At 42.8% G+C, this 15747-nt stretch overlaps 6 protein-coding genes across 6 annotated transcripts; 4 read left to right on the top strand and 2 right to left on the bottom strand.

The window, feature by feature from the left end:
• Positions 1 to 666: 666 nt before the first annotated feature.
• Bfra_006894 (putative cytochrome p450 protein) lies at positions 667 to 2691 on the bottom strand (the record flags this gene model as incomplete). Its single annotated transcript, XM_037337265.1, has 13 exons — positions 667 to 832; positions 916 to 1086; positions 1143 to 1247; positions 1301 to 1439; positions 1497 to 1524; positions 1574 to 1591; positions 1715 to 1795; positions 1848 to 1871; positions 1929 to 1956; positions 2015 to 2077; positions 2142 to 2240; positions 2293 to 2403; positions 2609 to 2691. The coding sequence occupies 13 exons, from the start codon at positions 2689 to 2691 to the stop codon at positions 667 to 669; spliced, it is 1116 nt and encodes a 371-aa protein (XP_037198631.1).
• Positions 2692 to 2816: 125 nt separating this feature from the next.
• On the bottom strand, positions 2817 to 3035 carry Bfra_006893 (putative cytochrome p450 protein; the record flags this gene model as incomplete). Its single annotated transcript, XM_037337264.1, is given in 2 exon segments — positions 2817 to 2952; positions 2971 to 3035. 2 exon segments carry the CDS (start codon positions 3033 to 3035, stop codon positions 2817 to 2819), a joined length of 201 nt encoding a protein of 66 aa, XP_037198630.1.
• Positions 3036 to 4166: 1131 nt separating this feature from the next.
• Bfra_006892 (putative carnosine synthase 1 protein) lies at positions 4167 to 6047 on the top strand (the record flags this gene model as incomplete). Its single annotated transcript, XM_037337263.1, has 1 exon — positions 4167 to 6047. The coding sequence occupies one exon, from the start codon at positions 4167 to 4169 to the stop codon at positions 6045 to 6047; it is 1881 nt and encodes a 626-aa protein (XP_037198629.1).
• A 982-nt stretch (positions 6048 to 7029) lies between these two features.
• On the top strand, positions 7030 to 8711 carry Bfra_006891 (putative mfs transporter protein; the record flags this gene model as incomplete). Its single annotated transcript, XM_037337262.1, has 4 exons — positions 7030 to 7088; positions 7130 to 7493; positions 7546 to 8179; positions 8233 to 8711. The coding sequence occupies 4 exons, from the start codon at positions 7030 to 7032 to the stop codon at positions 8709 to 8711; spliced, it is 1536 nt and encodes a 511-aa protein (XP_037198628.1).
• Positions 8712 to 10373: 1662 nt separating this feature from the next.
• On the top strand, positions 10374 to 11156 carry Bfra_006890 (uncharacterized protein; the record flags this gene model as incomplete). Its single annotated transcript, XM_037337261.1, has 1 exon — positions 10374 to 11156. One exon carries the CDS (start codon positions 10374 to 10376, stop codon positions 11154 to 11156), a length of 783 nt encoding a protein of 260 aa, XP_037198627.1.
• A 1464-nt stretch (positions 11157 to 12620) lies between these two features.
• On the top strand, positions 12621 to 13433 carry Bfra_006889 (uncharacterized protein). Its single transcript, XM_037337260.1, has 3 exons — positions 12621 to 12785; positions 12918 to 12973; positions 13062 to 13433. The coding sequence occupies exons 1-3, from the start codon at positions 12708 to 12710 to the stop codon at positions 13132 to 13134; spliced, it is 207 nt and encodes a 68-aa protein (XP_037198626.1). The 5' UTR covers positions 12621 to 12707; the 3' UTR covers positions 13135 to 13433.
• The last annotated feature ends 2314 nt before the right edge of the window (positions 13434 to 15747 follow it).

Genomic DNA, 15747 nt, shown 5'->3' with positions numbered 1-15747 from the left:
CTTCGTTTCCACGATTTTTATTTCACAAGGCTACAATGCCAGGGCACCCTCCATGAATCAAGCAAATTCTCCACTTTGCAGGGGGTGTCAGTCCACTACACGTGTTTTGACAACAGAACTTCGAGTCAATCTGTGATAGAAACATGACGGATTCATGATCTTGCTAGTTTTTGTATTTGTATAGAGGATTTTGATGGGTAAATTTGCTGCATACTACAAGATCTCTCTTGAAATGCCACATGCATAAAAAATTATGAAAAACTTGATCAAAATTTATAAATATTCAAGAGGTAGGAAAATACTCTTTTGATTTTTCTAGTGTTTGACACGTCTGAAAGCTCTAGTGACTTGAAAAGAATAGAAGTGTAGAACAATATAGATATCCAGAGTAGCTGACAAACTAATAACTAAAATTTATCAAAGAAAACTCTTCAATATCTGTACCGATAGACGAGACAATGCCAATTTCCACTCCCAGCTCCTATATTTCTCAAGAATTCGCATCATTTTGATCTGAAATTCAGCCTTTGAAAGCTTTCGATCTTCAAGAATTCGCCGTGGACAGATCTTCAACCTCATTTATATATCGTTTGGGCCAAAATGTTCGATTTAGATGTTGTACGATGCGCTGGACCCTTCCAAATGTGCCATATCAGCATTGGCACATTACGCGTCAGCAATGATAATCTCTCTATGTTTCTCGCTACGTGGCACGAGCTGGAACTTCAAATTGGCTGGGTAGCTGACTAGCCCATAAGTGAAGTCATTCTTGTCTGGGATATAAGGATTGCCATTAATAGTAACGGGAAGAACATCGTATGCCCAGATCAATCTGAGTTGATGAGTTAGTGTTAGGTTTTTGGGTAAAGATTGTGAGATTGATCGATCAATAAAAAGATATGAGGGTGCACTTACCGCGCAATAACGATATACATCGATTGAAGTTCGACGTGCATGCCGGGACACATTCTTCGGCCGAAGCCAAAACAACCAAAACGATAGTTGAGGATGACCCCAGTCTCCCAAAATCTTTCCGGTATGAATTTCTCGCCCTCAGGAAATACCGCTGGGTCTTTCATGATTTCGCTAATGCAAAGTATGTCAGCAGATGAACTGTCATTTTGTCATCTGTGAGGACTTACGCGGCGTTGGCATAAACAGAGGCGTCTTTGGGAATTAACATGCCCTTATAGGTATAGCCCTGGGTTGACGAGTAAGCAATACCTGCTAGTGTTACGAGTCGCCATCTGAATTAATGAAGTTAATAACTGATCCTACACATAATATTACAGATACCTACCTCAATGTTTCCCTAATAAAAGCACCCAAGTAGGGCAGTGATTGCTGGTCTTCAAAGATTGGCATGCGATCCTTTCCAACGACTGCATCTATTTCGGCTTTTACCCTCTGGAGACATTCTGGGTAATGTAGCATAGCCACTAAAGACACGAGATATCATTAGAATGTTACATGCTAATTTAGAAGGAAGAACGTACAAATCGCAATTTCTAACGCGGTGGTAGTCTGTGTCAAATTTAGCTTTTTGTCCTATGAGGGAATGAGTTGAACTTACCGTGCCGATACCTGCGGCCTATGAAGCAGAAAGAGCATATGCTAGCTCGACGTCATCATTCATGTCTAACTCCTTTTGTTTTGTAAGACCATAAGTGGATGTGCATGGGACGGCGGTGCCATCTTGCATCTTTCTTTTGACCTCGTTCATGGCTGTTGTATATAGCCTTGTATTGGTATCTTGATGCTTCTCAGGCTCATGTCGGAACCATTGTAAAGGATGCTTTGGAAAGTATTAGTGGCAATCCTTACACCGGAAAGCATAGCTAACTTACTGGGAGCCATAGCAACATGGGCCACTAATCAAGTTTTCAGTCAATTGTGTACCGACCTTACATTCTGGGAAGTTCACTTACGCTCTCAAGGGAAAATTGACCAGGTACTCTGTTAAAGATGAGTTAGCATAAAGAATTTGATTGGTCTTTCTAACATAGAGACTTACTTTGTACTAGGAAAGTATGGGTACTTGATCAACACACCCTTGGACGCCATGGTACGGATGTGACTAACCTTTCAATTTCTATAGAGAAGATTGGCAAATATTTCAAAGATAAAGAAAGGGCTTCTACTTAAATTCTTCTTCCTGATCATGTGCTACGCAAAGAGGGTCGTCAAGAGATGTAACGCGACGCCCATATCCCATGTAGAACATCAAAGATGCTGTATACCTATGGAACTCGAGTTATTTTCATGTATCTATTGTAGGAAGTTCAAACGTACCTTCGGAGAATTTTGTGTTGCTTAGAGGAGCCCTCCTTTGTCAAGTAATCGTGCATTAAGATTGCGGATTCATTGATTTGCATAGGTTTGACTTTAGGTGCTACCTGGGGACTGAAGTGCAAGTTTTGTAGCTTAGATGAAAACGTTGGTTTGATTCGGATTAGTAATAGTCTTGGAAATGGGAGTCGGACTGTTCGCCAGTTTCACCATTTGGGCCCGTAGGTCATTGAGAAGCCACGCAGTCTTGAGAAGAGAAATTCCCTGATATTGGTTAGCATCCCAATCCGCGTACTCTCCCGTTCACTGGGAAACTTACCCCATGATAAAGTGTGGACGACTCGAGAATGTTTCACCGGCTTTCTCGAGAATGTCTACAGCAGCCTCCATGATCCCGAGCATTGGCGAATGTTAGCACAATAGGAAGCGCTTTCTATAATTAAGATATATAGCATACCGATGTTGAGCTGTTGTCCAGTATAGAAGGTTACTACATTGCCTATAAACTGTTGTCAACAAGGCAATCTTCAAGTCAAGAAAAGAAAGAACGCCGGACCATATTGTTCGTTCCATGATTTGAACATGTTCCAGCGATCATTGTCTAAGAGATTCGCATGATCACGACCTGGAGGTCCAGGTGGTAGTTGACTTAAATCATACTTTCTGTTCTATTTTATTAACTGAATAAATTGAACAGCGGCTATAGCTAGAGCCAGAGGAACAACGAAAAGTAGTAAGTTTCCCATGATTTGTAGTAGGAACGATGTTGTTACTTGGATCAATAGAAACCATTCATATTGACAAAAGGAGTTTACAGTCTTCTTATACTATTTCAGATGGGTGTGAGAGTATGACATGACAGTGATGTTGATGCAATTTCTTGTTATCATGATAACCATAGTCTTCTTGAAGTTCCACCCGTGAATTGAAACTAGCGATACTGCATCACAGTACATCTGAGAAAAAGCTACACCTTTCGACTTCGCTGTCATAACATCTTGCACGTGCAAGCACTTCAACGCGGACCTCTATGGTATCAATAAAACGGAGATTGTCAGACGAAGTCTCCTGGTTGTCAAGATCTGCAACCGACGTATGTGATGATTATGGCAGAGAAAGCTGTAGTCGATTTAGACTACCTTGCGATGACTTCATGGACATGCTACAGTACAAGCTACTTTCCTTCTATGGATTTGAAGTCAAGGTAGAAAACCCTTTAGAAATATGCCTTGTCGTTGTATCACTCGGGACTCGGGTTCCGAATCTACTTGATCGATTCAGATCCACTTGACCCGCGTTCTGAGAAGGGCGGTAATCCAGGCGGACTGCCTCCGTTAATGACAAAAGATCTGTTGGACATGGACACAATTAAGCAATTGAGGGGGGCGAGGAGAGTCTGCACATGGTTGAATACACTGGGCTATCATTTCCTAGCATGGTTAGTGCTTATGGCATGTACCCCTGAACGAAACATCTCGCCAGGCCTATCCGTAATTGAGCGAGCATGGGTTAACCAGCGCGCGAGACTTAGCATGAGGACTTGAGAATTAATGGATAGATGGATGTGCCATGATCTACACAGCGGTTACAGTATTCCAAATTGCAATCAATGATAACAGTTCTTGATTTCTGTATCTATTTTCCCATGTTTGAAATTTTGAATCCACACGGATTTTTAAGCTGCATTCAAAGTTTCAAAATACTTTGAACATTGAAAACTTTCCGTTCTGATCTGTTAGTTCGGAGTGTCGAATTTTCTGCATCTCCCATATTTCACTATTTTTAGTTCAAGCCGCAATTAATCTTTAAAGCTATTAAAGTAAATTTTGCGTCTAAATTATTTATCCTGGACTCGCAGAGCAGAAAGCAACATTACAATGGAAGCGACATGGCGAGCTTACTCCCTTCCAAAAGAAACCTCTCTTATTGCCATAGACGTGTTCGCTAGAACGCAAGATGATCAAGGGCTCCACGGCTTTCAAAATAGCCAGATTGATGACTCTTCTATGGCATCAAAGTTCCTTGTTCAACATCTTCAAGGAAGCGATTGCGTTATCCGACTGCTGTTCCCAACGGTCGGTGGATACCTTGTCCAATCGGACTTTTTAGACAGGCGCCTGGTCGATTGTAGCGACGTTGACAAAATCCAGACTTTTACATCACTTGATCAACATTTTGAGGGTATTGATGTCAATGCCTGTAAGGCGCTCGGTATTGCCGACATCTCGAAAAAGGCTATTGGGGCCATAGTTATATCGCGTACAAGCAGAGCTTGGTCCGAGGCTAATACAGTAACGCTGGACGGAGAGCTAAAGCGAAGGTTTTCGTTCGCATGGCATTCTGCAAGACAGGCCCCAAAGCGATGCTTGGCAGTGATCCGTCCTGGTCCTCCTTCACACCTACTCAGTCTCTCAAAGCTTGAGGATCTTGCGATAGCGGCTACGTCCCTCAATATTGTACTCATATTCTTTGATGATCTGTGTCATGGGCTGGCAGGTGCTGAATGGGCACATTTGCGCGAAGACTTCGTCCCTCTGGATATGACCCTGGACGAAGACATGCCTCAGCGGATCGCTTCGGCAGTCTCTACCTACCCAAAACAAATCGATGGAATTATTGGCATGTACGAACCTCTCCTCACTATAGTTGCAGAGGCAGCTACTTTACTAGGATTCTCAACCTCATCACCAAAATCCGTGTCGATGGCACGTGATAAGTATCAAACCCGCCAATTCAACCAAAGTCTCTTCTGTTACCGAATACAGAACATTCAAGATCTTGATGACGTCATAGCTCGCTATAGGACTGTTGCACCTCTATCCCTCCCACTCATTGTAAAGCCAGCGAATGGGTGGGCTTCAGAGGGAGTTTGTAAAGTAACGTGTGAGGACGAACTGAGAGACGCAGTGCTTCGATTATGGCAACCTCCCTTCTCGGAAAAGTACGGCCGGGATACCCAAAGCTTAGTTTTAGTTGAGCCATACGTGGATGGTCCAGAAGTGGACGCTAATTTGGTTCTTGTCGATGGAGAAATTGTCTTCTTTGAAGTTAACGATGACTTCCCAAGCTCCGGTGATAGCGATGGACAAGGATTTGTTGAAACCTTAAATGCCATGCCATCTGCTTTGCCAGAGAGTGAGATTGATGCTCTTCGACTCAGGTCGCATGCTACTGTATTAGCCATGGGTTTCAAAACGGGTATATTCCACGTGGAAGCCCGAGTTCATAATTCCACGTTTGATTTTGCCACGAGGGACGATAATATCCTAGACCTCTCAGTGAAACCGGAAATCGCAGAGAGTAAGAATAGAACTCCTACAGTATTTATACTAGAGGTCAACCCGCGACCGCCGGGAATGCGTACACATACAGCCATTGCTCGAACGTACGGAGTGTCGTATCGAAGCATAGCGCTTCTCGCTGCTCTTGAAGACCATGAGCGGTTGCGGGCGCTGGCGATCCCTTTCGTTGGCGGCGCACAATATGACATGCAAGTCTTATTTATAGCGGCACAGAAAGGTGGAGTCTATCAGTCTGGGGATGTTTGCTCAACTGTCCTAGAGCGTGAGCCACACTTAAACGGTCACGTCAAGCAGTCCATGGGATTTCTTCACAATGGACAAGAAGTTCCTGACCCGAGGGGCCGAACAAGCGGAATTGCTTGCTTCTGGATTGCCTCTCAAGAGGGGAGACGAGAAGCTAGGCTGATTAGTGAGAAAATAAAACAGCTAGTTTGGGAACTTACAGATGGGTTTTAGAGTTACGGTTACTATATGGGCCTCGACTGATGAAATGAACCTAGTGTGCTTTGAATTGTGAAGGAGAAAACGGAGATCTCGCTGCCACTCTTCCTTGTAGAGCTTTGTTAGATATAGATATCACCATAGAACTAGTTCTTCTCAATATCGCCGGAACGAATATCCAAGTATTTCTCTCTCCTTCTTCCAACTCTTAGCGTTTAGCCAACTTTCCCATATCCAAATATGGTTTCTTATTCCATTTCAGTAAAATAATTGAATTTTCCATCACCGTCCTTTGTGTGTGTTGCAGGAATACTTAAATCAAAAGAATGAATTGTTACTCAATAGTGGTGTTCAATAAGTTAAGACCTTTCCACCTTCTTTGATGAATTGCTTTGTGGCCCTCAGAGCCTCAATGATCTTTTTTAAGTTCTTCCTCGAATCCCGACAACTCGGATTCCCTTTCGGCACTTTTAATGCAATTGTTCCCTACCTGAATAAGCTGTCGACATCGCTGCAATGGCTTATCTTTCAGAGTCAATCTATCTTTGTGCCTTGGCAGAAGTGCAAATCCTGCAAGGTCCGCACGTACCCGTTGTGCTCAACAAATCATGACTGGTTGATTGCCGCTATCTTTAAGACGGAGCTGAGTAGAAATATGGTCAGCACTCACATATATCAAGGAACTATGTAGTGTACAAATCAACATTCAATTTTATACGGCTGCAAGTGTGTATTGGAGTCGAAATTAACATTGAACTTACTATATCCCATACGATGATTTTTTATTCTTTTTGTCATCATTGTTGAGTCTTACTTATAGTCTCATATATCTCTCCCCACCTCCCCTTCTTCCCACCTTTCATTCTCACGGAAAAGCTACCAGTATATTCTTCTTTTGATGCAAAATTACGCATTCTTGAATACACAACCGTTGGAAGCAATTCTATGTTTGAGTTACCATTGATCCATTAATCTTGATTCCTTCAGTATAACTAAGATGAAAATTCCCAAGAATCTGCCTCTGGGGCAGATCCTGATCTTGTGTATGTTGCTCCAGTCCAGCTGAAAGCTAGGTACCAGCATGATTCATAACACAGCATTCATACAGCACTGTCCAGATTTGCACATCCATTTGCGTACTCGGCGTCTCTCCCTTACATCCCAATGATGATGAGATATGTCGGCGTTCCTCCAGAGACGCTAGGCTTTTGGGTTGGAGCAGCTATTTCCAGCTTTTCCATCTGTCAAGTAGGAACTGCTATACTATGGGGCCATATATCCGACCATATCGGTCGAAAACCCGTAATTATGATGTGTAGCATGATGATTATGGTTGGCGTTCTCATGTTCGGGTTCTCAACACAGTTATGGATGGTTTTGTTAAGTAGGGCAATTATGGGGTTCAGCAGTGGAGATTCTGGGGTTATCAAAACGAGTCTAGGAGAGACGATCAAAGATAAAGTTATTTTCCACGTTGCTCGTGTCTTTGGCTAAACGCTGATATTGTTTCAAGAAACTCCAAACAGTCGCCTTTTCCATCCTTCCACTCGGGCTTAATTCTGGGTGGGCAGTAGGTCCGATTCTGGGAGGTCTCGCAGCAAATCCATATCATGTTGAGCCTGGAAAGCCACATGGTGATAGATTCTTAGAGAGATACCCTTATGCTCTTCCTAACCTCATTGCCACAGGGTTCTTTTTCTTTAGTTTGTTTATTGTATTCTTCGGATTCAGGGAATCACTAGAAAGTAAAAGGGGGAAGTCGGATTATGGAATTATGTTAAGAGAAAGATTTGTTGCAGTAACTAGTAGGTTCTACAATAAAGTAATGAGCAAAAGTGATGAGGACGAAGACAAGGAAGAAGACGATTTGGAGACCTCTCCTCTTTTATCAGATGAGAACTCTTTACCACCGGCTATTCTCAACGTCGCGGAAGCCATCCCTCCAGTATCCGAAAATCCACCATTAGCAACATGGAAGCAAGTCTTGGATCGACAAACTGTCATGTGCATTATTTCGTATAGTTTCTTAACTATGCACTCATCATCATATGATTCGATCATCTCAGTGTTCATGCACCATGCCAAACAAGACCCTTCCTCCCCTCAAATGCATCTTCCCTTCAAATTTAATGGTGGATTTGGTTCGGGTACGTCTTCACCTCCCTGACAAAAAATGTTCTATTACTAAACCAACATACAGATACCACAGAAATCGGTCTCATGTTCACCATCTTCGGATTTTTCTGCATGTTCATTCCCCTCTTACTTGTCGGTATCCTCAACAGATATTTCCCCGTCCTGCGCGTCTTCCGTTACTCGTGCAGCATTGCGATTCTACCCATCTATCTCGCTACTCCTTTCACAACCCTTCTCCCCAATCCCGCAAACTTTATCGTGCTTAGTATTCTCTTTGCTCTGAAGGGATGTATATGTGATTTTGGATTTATCTCTGGTAGCATACTGGTTGCGAGATCATGCAAGATTGATAATGGAAGGGGGAGAATCAATGGTTTACAAAGTATGGTTAGCGCGATGGCAAGGATTGTAGGACCGCTCTGGGCGGGGAGTATGTTGGATCTCGGAGCGAGGATAGGATATATAGGAATGGGATTTTGGGCAGGTCCGGCGTTGGCTGTGGTGTTGGCTTTGTTGCCGCTTTCATTGATGACGGATGATTAGATTCAAAGGGGGGAGGTCAGGCTTGAAAGAGATATGAGAAAGATTAGAGAGAGATACTATGTAGAGACGTAGGTTTAGGAAGCAGTGTGTGAATTTCCTTAATCACACAAATTCGGATATATATCGACGGAAGAAACCCACAGAACGAAATACACGGGACCCCTCCACAAAGAACTTCGAATGGCTTCAAAATTCACAATTACATCCCGCAAAACAGCTCATCCATGTAACAAGCGCCTAAAAAGCTGCAATGGAAACCTCGAGAGATGAACAATTCAACCCGAATTTGTTGCGATATAGGTGATGAATTTTGTCTACTTTTTTTTACAGCTAAAAATAACTACAGGGAGCTGCATCTCCGGTTCAAGTTATTTCAACGTTTCAGCCACTCTTACTCGATTTATGAATCAATGTTCATCTTGCTGAAAATGACATCCCATCTAGTTATACCCACGTGCCCAAGTAATCCCTTCAATCATCAATATAAATGAGCTTCAATCTCCCATAAAATTAATCCGAACTCGTACTGAGGCGAAAGCGGGATATCTTTAACACGTGCTTGTTCTTTACTCCACCATCCCCTCACTACATACCCAATTTCGCTCGTTCCAAAACTCCAACTCCATCCACAGCCACTTCTTTAATCAGTTCTCCATTTTTTTGCAGCCTTACATTGAGTTAGACGGCTCGATTTGTGAGCTATGGAAGAGAGCGCTAAAACGCGTATTCTCGAACTCGCTCAAATGCGAATCTTGCGCAACCCGGTTTACCTTTAGTCGAGGTATTCTTGGATGACACTGTAGACAGCAATCAGGCTGCAAGATTTCTGTTGGAAGCATACTCCGAGAATGGGAATGATGTGGATTTCACGCAATTTTTGAGGGACTGGAAAGATTTGGTGAGATTGTGTAAGGTTTATATCTTGAGAATTAAAGAGGCACATTGCTAATGATGCGGAAGTCTATGTGGAGTCTTCTCACTCGAGAGATCTGAGTTGGTCGTTGAAGAGAACGACTGTGCTGCGAGATCAATGCCGATGTTGTTTGACCAGAGAGTGGTGCCGATTTTGGGGGATTTGGAATGTGTTTCCCATTATTCCTCCCACCGCACTCTGTATAAAAGATGTTAGCACAACTCCGATAATGTTTTCCCGGTAACTTCTGATTGTGTTTCTAGCAAAGACTATATGATATGCTTGGTGCATTTACTATATCTTTTCACCAAGACCTGCTCAAAGACAAAACTCTAGAGAATCAGATTCGTAATCATTGGATTTTGAGCGAGGATGCGGCAATGCCCCTTTCGAGAGGGGTGATAATGACTCAAAAAGCTGGGAGCAAAATTTCCTCATGCCTTCCCTTCCTTGAATCTATCCACGCTAACTTTACACAGTACAGCATCATGTATAACAATATTAGCGGCAATGTTCCGGCGATTTATATGTACAGCCAACAAGCCAAGTGGAAATGTGACCTAGTTGATCACTCAAACTCTGGAATTGAGAGTCCTGACCCCTATCTTATCGATATATAGTCTCGGCTCTCTAGAGTTCTAAAGTGGGCTGAAATTGATACGAAGATAAAAAGGCGCTCATCCTTACGCCGAAGTCAAAACACAAGCAGCAGTTCTTTCAGAGAATCGATCACTACTACTTTTCTCGTTATGTGGCCTAGGTTCCCTGAATTTATCCGATTCAAGACCTACCGAGTTTTGAGAGCTGTTGAATCATATCTCTATGGGTCTACCACGAGAGGAGTTCAGAGGCTAACATTCGGAATGTACCTCAAATATGGCCCTGAATACGACGCTGAATACCACACCGGAGAATCCAACGCTCTTAAAATTGTGCGAAGTCGGACTTCCATCCCTGTTCCGAATCCCATAGATCTCTTAGTCTCACCCACTGAGTCTTTCCTTGTGATGTCCCGCATCGAAGGCGTACCCGCCGGACACGCTATAGACGAATGCAGTGACGAGGAGGTGCATCAGATGGCTCAAGACCTGCGTTCCTACATCACGGAGTTACATACCATAGAACTGAACAAAGACTCCAAATACGCCATCACCAACGCAACCGGGGGTCCTTGTTTGGATTACCGTATCGACAGTGAGCCAGTAGGTCCTTTTCCCACTGAGAAAAAATTCAGTGAATCATTGCAGTTGGGAATACTTCCCGGATCGATGCATCGGACTGATCACAAGACATTCTTTACGCACGCGGATTTGAATATGAAACACATCTTGGTCAAGGATGGGAAGATCTCAGGAATTGTAGATTGGGAGAATTCGGGATGGTATCCTGAATATTGGGAATATATCAAGTGCCGATTTTCGGTCAAAATACACAAGCAATGGGTGAAGATGATAGATGAGACATTTGAGGATAAGTATGAGGAGGAGTTGGCGATTGATAGGCAATATTGGGATTACCAAAGCGCTTGGTAGATTGGATAAAGCTTGGAAATGTATTGTGTAGAGAATTCATGGAGATATAATCGAGTTGATGGGGAAGTAAAAGATCTGCTAGCGCTGTTTGACTAGGTACTGGTGGGTACCTAGATAGGTACCTAGTTACTGCATCAGGCTTCCACGTGATCTACCGACTTTCTACTGAGGAATTGGTTGATGAGCATCACCGAATCGGTTGTTAGTACTCAGTAGGCCTTACCATTTCGAAATCCAAGAGCAAGATCTACAAATCAGTCTTCCTCATGATGTTGAAGTGGTTCTATTGAAGGGGATACACGTGTTAATCTAATGTAATTCACCCCTACCTAACAAATGACCACCAGTGCCTCTGTATTGCGGACGATTCCTCAAGAAGATCAGGTCCGGGGAATTCATCCTTCCTTCTCTGTAATCCAAATCAAATCCTCCTCGAAAATCATAATTTCGTATGATTTCGTACCAGCTCGTATAAACCCCTGTCTCTCTGCTGACTCATCTCTAATCCATCCATCTAGTCTCCAAAAAATAAAGATGCACCCCGAAAATCCAAGCCTCCAAAAAATCAAGCAACGGGAAGAACGGGCTTGGCTCCTTGGCTTCAAACTGAGACAGAAAAATAAGCTTCAAGACTTTTACCCAAGGGATTTCCAAGCCGGGAGTTTCGCTTTATGACGTTTTTTCTTTCTATTTTTTGGTTCCTTTGGAGGACAGCCAAGATATACAAAATTGAGGATTTGATATCTGTAGTGCGCAGAGACTAATCGATTGATTGATGGGAATAACCTCACATACAAGAATACATTTGCCGGAATGCCACCAAGTATATTTATTACTATCGCTCGAACTAAAGTGGCTGAAGAGATGACACTGCACAAGAAAGACATTCAGGGTAAGCCTGTTACTCTCCCCTGTTCACAATGCCGAAACCCCGGAAACACCAAGCTCTACTCACACGAATCCCCTGTGAATTAAATGTGGAAAGTTACGTATCTCATTGATTTATACCGGGGCTTCTTGACTTTGAATCTCTCTACGCGTATTCCGTTTCTAGAAGTCTGATACGATTTCCCTTGATTTGTCCATACACAGTACGTGCGGGACTCCAGAGGGAGAAGCAAACACAGCCTTCTTTTACGAGCTGAGCAACACCGAGGTTTGATTGTGGCGGATGGATGGAGCAAGTGGCTACACCTGCAGTCATGAATAATGAAATTGGGTTCAAGATTGGGTCAACAAGGTATGTCAGGGGGTCATCCCATATGATAATCCAGCCCTGTACTTACTGAATGGGGAAATGGCACATTGATTCTCCTCCAGGTGGGCAATGTGCATGCATGGTGTGTAAAAATAAATCTATGAATAAAATGAAATTTGGTGAATGACCCAATGTGCTTGTTTTACCTTTTAAACCCCTTCTTTCCTTCTTTCTGATTCATATCTCTCTCTTCTTATCAACAATCTCTACCTTGGACATATAACTCCATATACAACTATCAAAGAACCAATTCACCTCGATCCACCTCAATCACCAATCTACAATCAATCAAAATGCCTTTCGAAGCTCAACAACCCCAAGCTCAACAAATGGAGATGTCCACTACCAATGGTCCCATCACCGAACAACCTGTTTGTCTCTCCCTTCTCAATCATACCCCGATCTCACGTTTTCAATCTCAATGTCTATCTTACAAATACAAGTCTCACTGAGATAAACTAAATCGAAATATAATCACAAAACACCAACTGACATCTTCACAGCGTCAAAATGAGGGAATGAGCGCCGATGTATCTATGCGTGGTGGTGGTGGATGCTGGTATGTGTTTTCTACTTTTCCTTTCCTCTCCCATATACTCTTCTTCCTTCTGTCAAAAAAATACAAAACTAACCAACCTCCTAAACAGCGAAGCATGTCTCGCCTGCTGTCTCCTCGAGGAAGTCTGCGCATGTTTGATTTGCGAGGAGTGCTGTTGTTAAACGCTTTCCGTAAGGATATACACGGAGAGATACATACATACATACATACATGTATATCTAAGATATAGACGGCACCCACGATGTGATGGAGAGGAGATAATTGATACCCGGTGGTTCGTGGGCGTGGATTGCGATGGAGATATAGATATAGATATGAATGTGAAAGTGGATGGGATGAGATGGGAAACTATGAATTTCGATGTCTTTACGCGGATGATGAATTTGGGTGGATGGATGGATGGATGCGATTGGTATGATGAAGGAAGGAAGGATTTTGCTACCTAGGTATGCGGGATGAGGAACAAGTGGAAATATATTTTGCGAATATCCAAATATTGTATCTGGTTTTTGATCTTTATGATTTTTGTGTTTTTACTCTTCATTTGATTTTGTGCATTGTTGCTTGCTCACTTACTTACATTTCCATCCTAATTTTCTTTGCAGCAATACACAATATGAGCGATTTCCACTCCATTCATTTATTTATTTTAGTCCCTCACCGCTCGTACCTCACTAAATACCTTCCTAATAAAAAATAAAGTTGCAAACAAGTCGAGGCATGAAAGAGCACAGACATCACACAACGTGTGTGCGTGCGTCAGCTTAGTCTAGGAGTGAGATTTAGGGTTTCGTGGATTACTGAGTGGGTGGGTGCGAGGTGTGGCTGGGGTCGGATGATGGATGGAATGAGGTTGGTAGGTTTGAGGTGGGATGATGATGATGAGTATTTTTGGGGGAGAGGGTGAGTTGGAGGTGGGTGAGTTGGTGACGAGTTTTTGTTGGATGCACTGGGTGCGGAGAAGTGAAAATCTGATGGTGATTTATTGAATTGGGTGATGATGTGACTTTGAGGTTTGGGTGTGTTTTTTTTTGCAGCGGGATTTTGAGATTGTAGGTTGGTAGTGTTTGAGGGGGTTGTGTTTGATGAGGAATGTTGTGTTTGTGTTCTTTCGAACTGAATTGAATTGTACCACATGTTTTCTTATGTACAGATAGATCTCACTGGCATTGCTTCGGTCATGTTTGGCTGTTTTGCTTGCTTGCTTTGCATGTGGATGTGGAGAGGTTTGGGCATTGATGACGATGTTTCTTTCTTTTTTTGAGAATGGAGGTGGGAATGAGAATGATATAGCGAGGGGTGTGGAAACGTGAAAAGATAGAGAGAAGAATCTTGGAGTTCGCTCGTAATTTAGGAGGGAGGAGAAGGTAGAGAGTAGCTACTGGGATGGAAGAAGATGAACTACATGGAGATCGAAATTTATCATATCGAGGCAGAGGGAAAGACTCGAGATTCGTGGAGATGTGGAATTCGTTGCTCTTCTCTTCGCTTTGTTGCTCTACGCAAAGTTGTTTGTACATGATTAGCTTGTCGATCATTGTAATTTTACTCTTAAAATTGTAGGTCAAGGGGTTTCGCTTCGTTGATTCTGGGTCTAGGGGAGTTGTTGCATAGTTGAGATACATGTCCGAAGGTGTATTTCCATGGTTGTTGTTTTTTTGCAGTATTCAGCTGGTGATTTGTGTAGGGAGTTTTTGATATCTCCATGGGCTTGGGAAGGAAGTAGGATCGAGAGGTGTGGGAGAATTGTGGGTAGATACTTGGTATCTGGATAGCTGTTGGTAAGGAAGCGTCGATTTGAGAAAGCGATGTATACGAGTCAAAGAATTGGGAACAGTGGGGATATTAAGTTGATAAATCATCTAGTCCACAGGGGTGATGATGTTTTATTGAATGACATGAGAATGTCATGTATTCCATTTGTGGTTGACGTCCTTTCTAGTGCTTGTCTTCTCTCTATTTTCGAGAATTAAGGCTTAAATGAAAACAGTTAGAATAGCTTCACAATCTTTCAATCTAGTGGGGAAAGCATGACGAGTTAGGGAATCGATTCCGCTCTCTTTGCTTATCAAAAGAGTAATGGATGTTCAAATATTCAATATCGTACTTCGAGTTGACAGTTGGCAGCCACTTCAGGCGATGGATGGAATTTGTCGAGATATGATGGATATTGACAGTGGCTTATGTATAAAGTTTGGGATGAGATTGGATTTACTGAAAAGGGTGTAGCTGGAAAGACAGTGGAGAGTATAGATAGATGATAGCGATGAAGGAGGTGAGTTATAATGTTGCTACGCGACTAGCTTGACGAAAGAGGTTTGAAAGTTTCGGGAAGCAATGTTCGTGGTGCTCAAAGATCAATCTTTTGCGGTTGCTTGACTTATTCTCTATTGCCAATATTCATTAAGGGTTCGAGTATGAAGAGTACTTGAGCTCATGGACTAATTGGCTGCTGATATGAAAGATTTCATCCGCGTGCTACCGACCGATAGTCGATATCATGGTAAAACATTTAAGTAGATGTTGAGAGACTGATGTGGATGTTTGCAATTAGAGACCACTACGTACTTTCAATGTCACTATTGCGTTTGACTAAACGCTGACGACACTTGCGAGCAAAGCCGCAATACAAGCTATTGCTGCTGTTGCTATTTGGCATTTCTTGATCTGCCCTTTCCACGCCTGCGATTCGGGGATATCTAATAGAACGCCGCATTTGGGAAAAGACGTGAGATGAGTCGTTGTGTCACCTAGCTATCAGTCCTCGAGCTTCT

This window comes from Botrytis fragariae, assembly GCF_013461495.1.
Source record: "Botrytis fragariae strain BVB16 chromosome Unknown tig00000000, whole genome shotgun sequence".
NCBI classification, from domain to species: domain Eukaryota; kingdom Fungi; phylum Ascomycota; class Leotiomycetes; order Helotiales; family Sclerotiniaceae; genus Botrytis; species Botrytis fragariae.
Note: the sequence above shows the minus strand (reverse complement) of the source record. Positions and strands in the feature narration are given on the sequence as shown.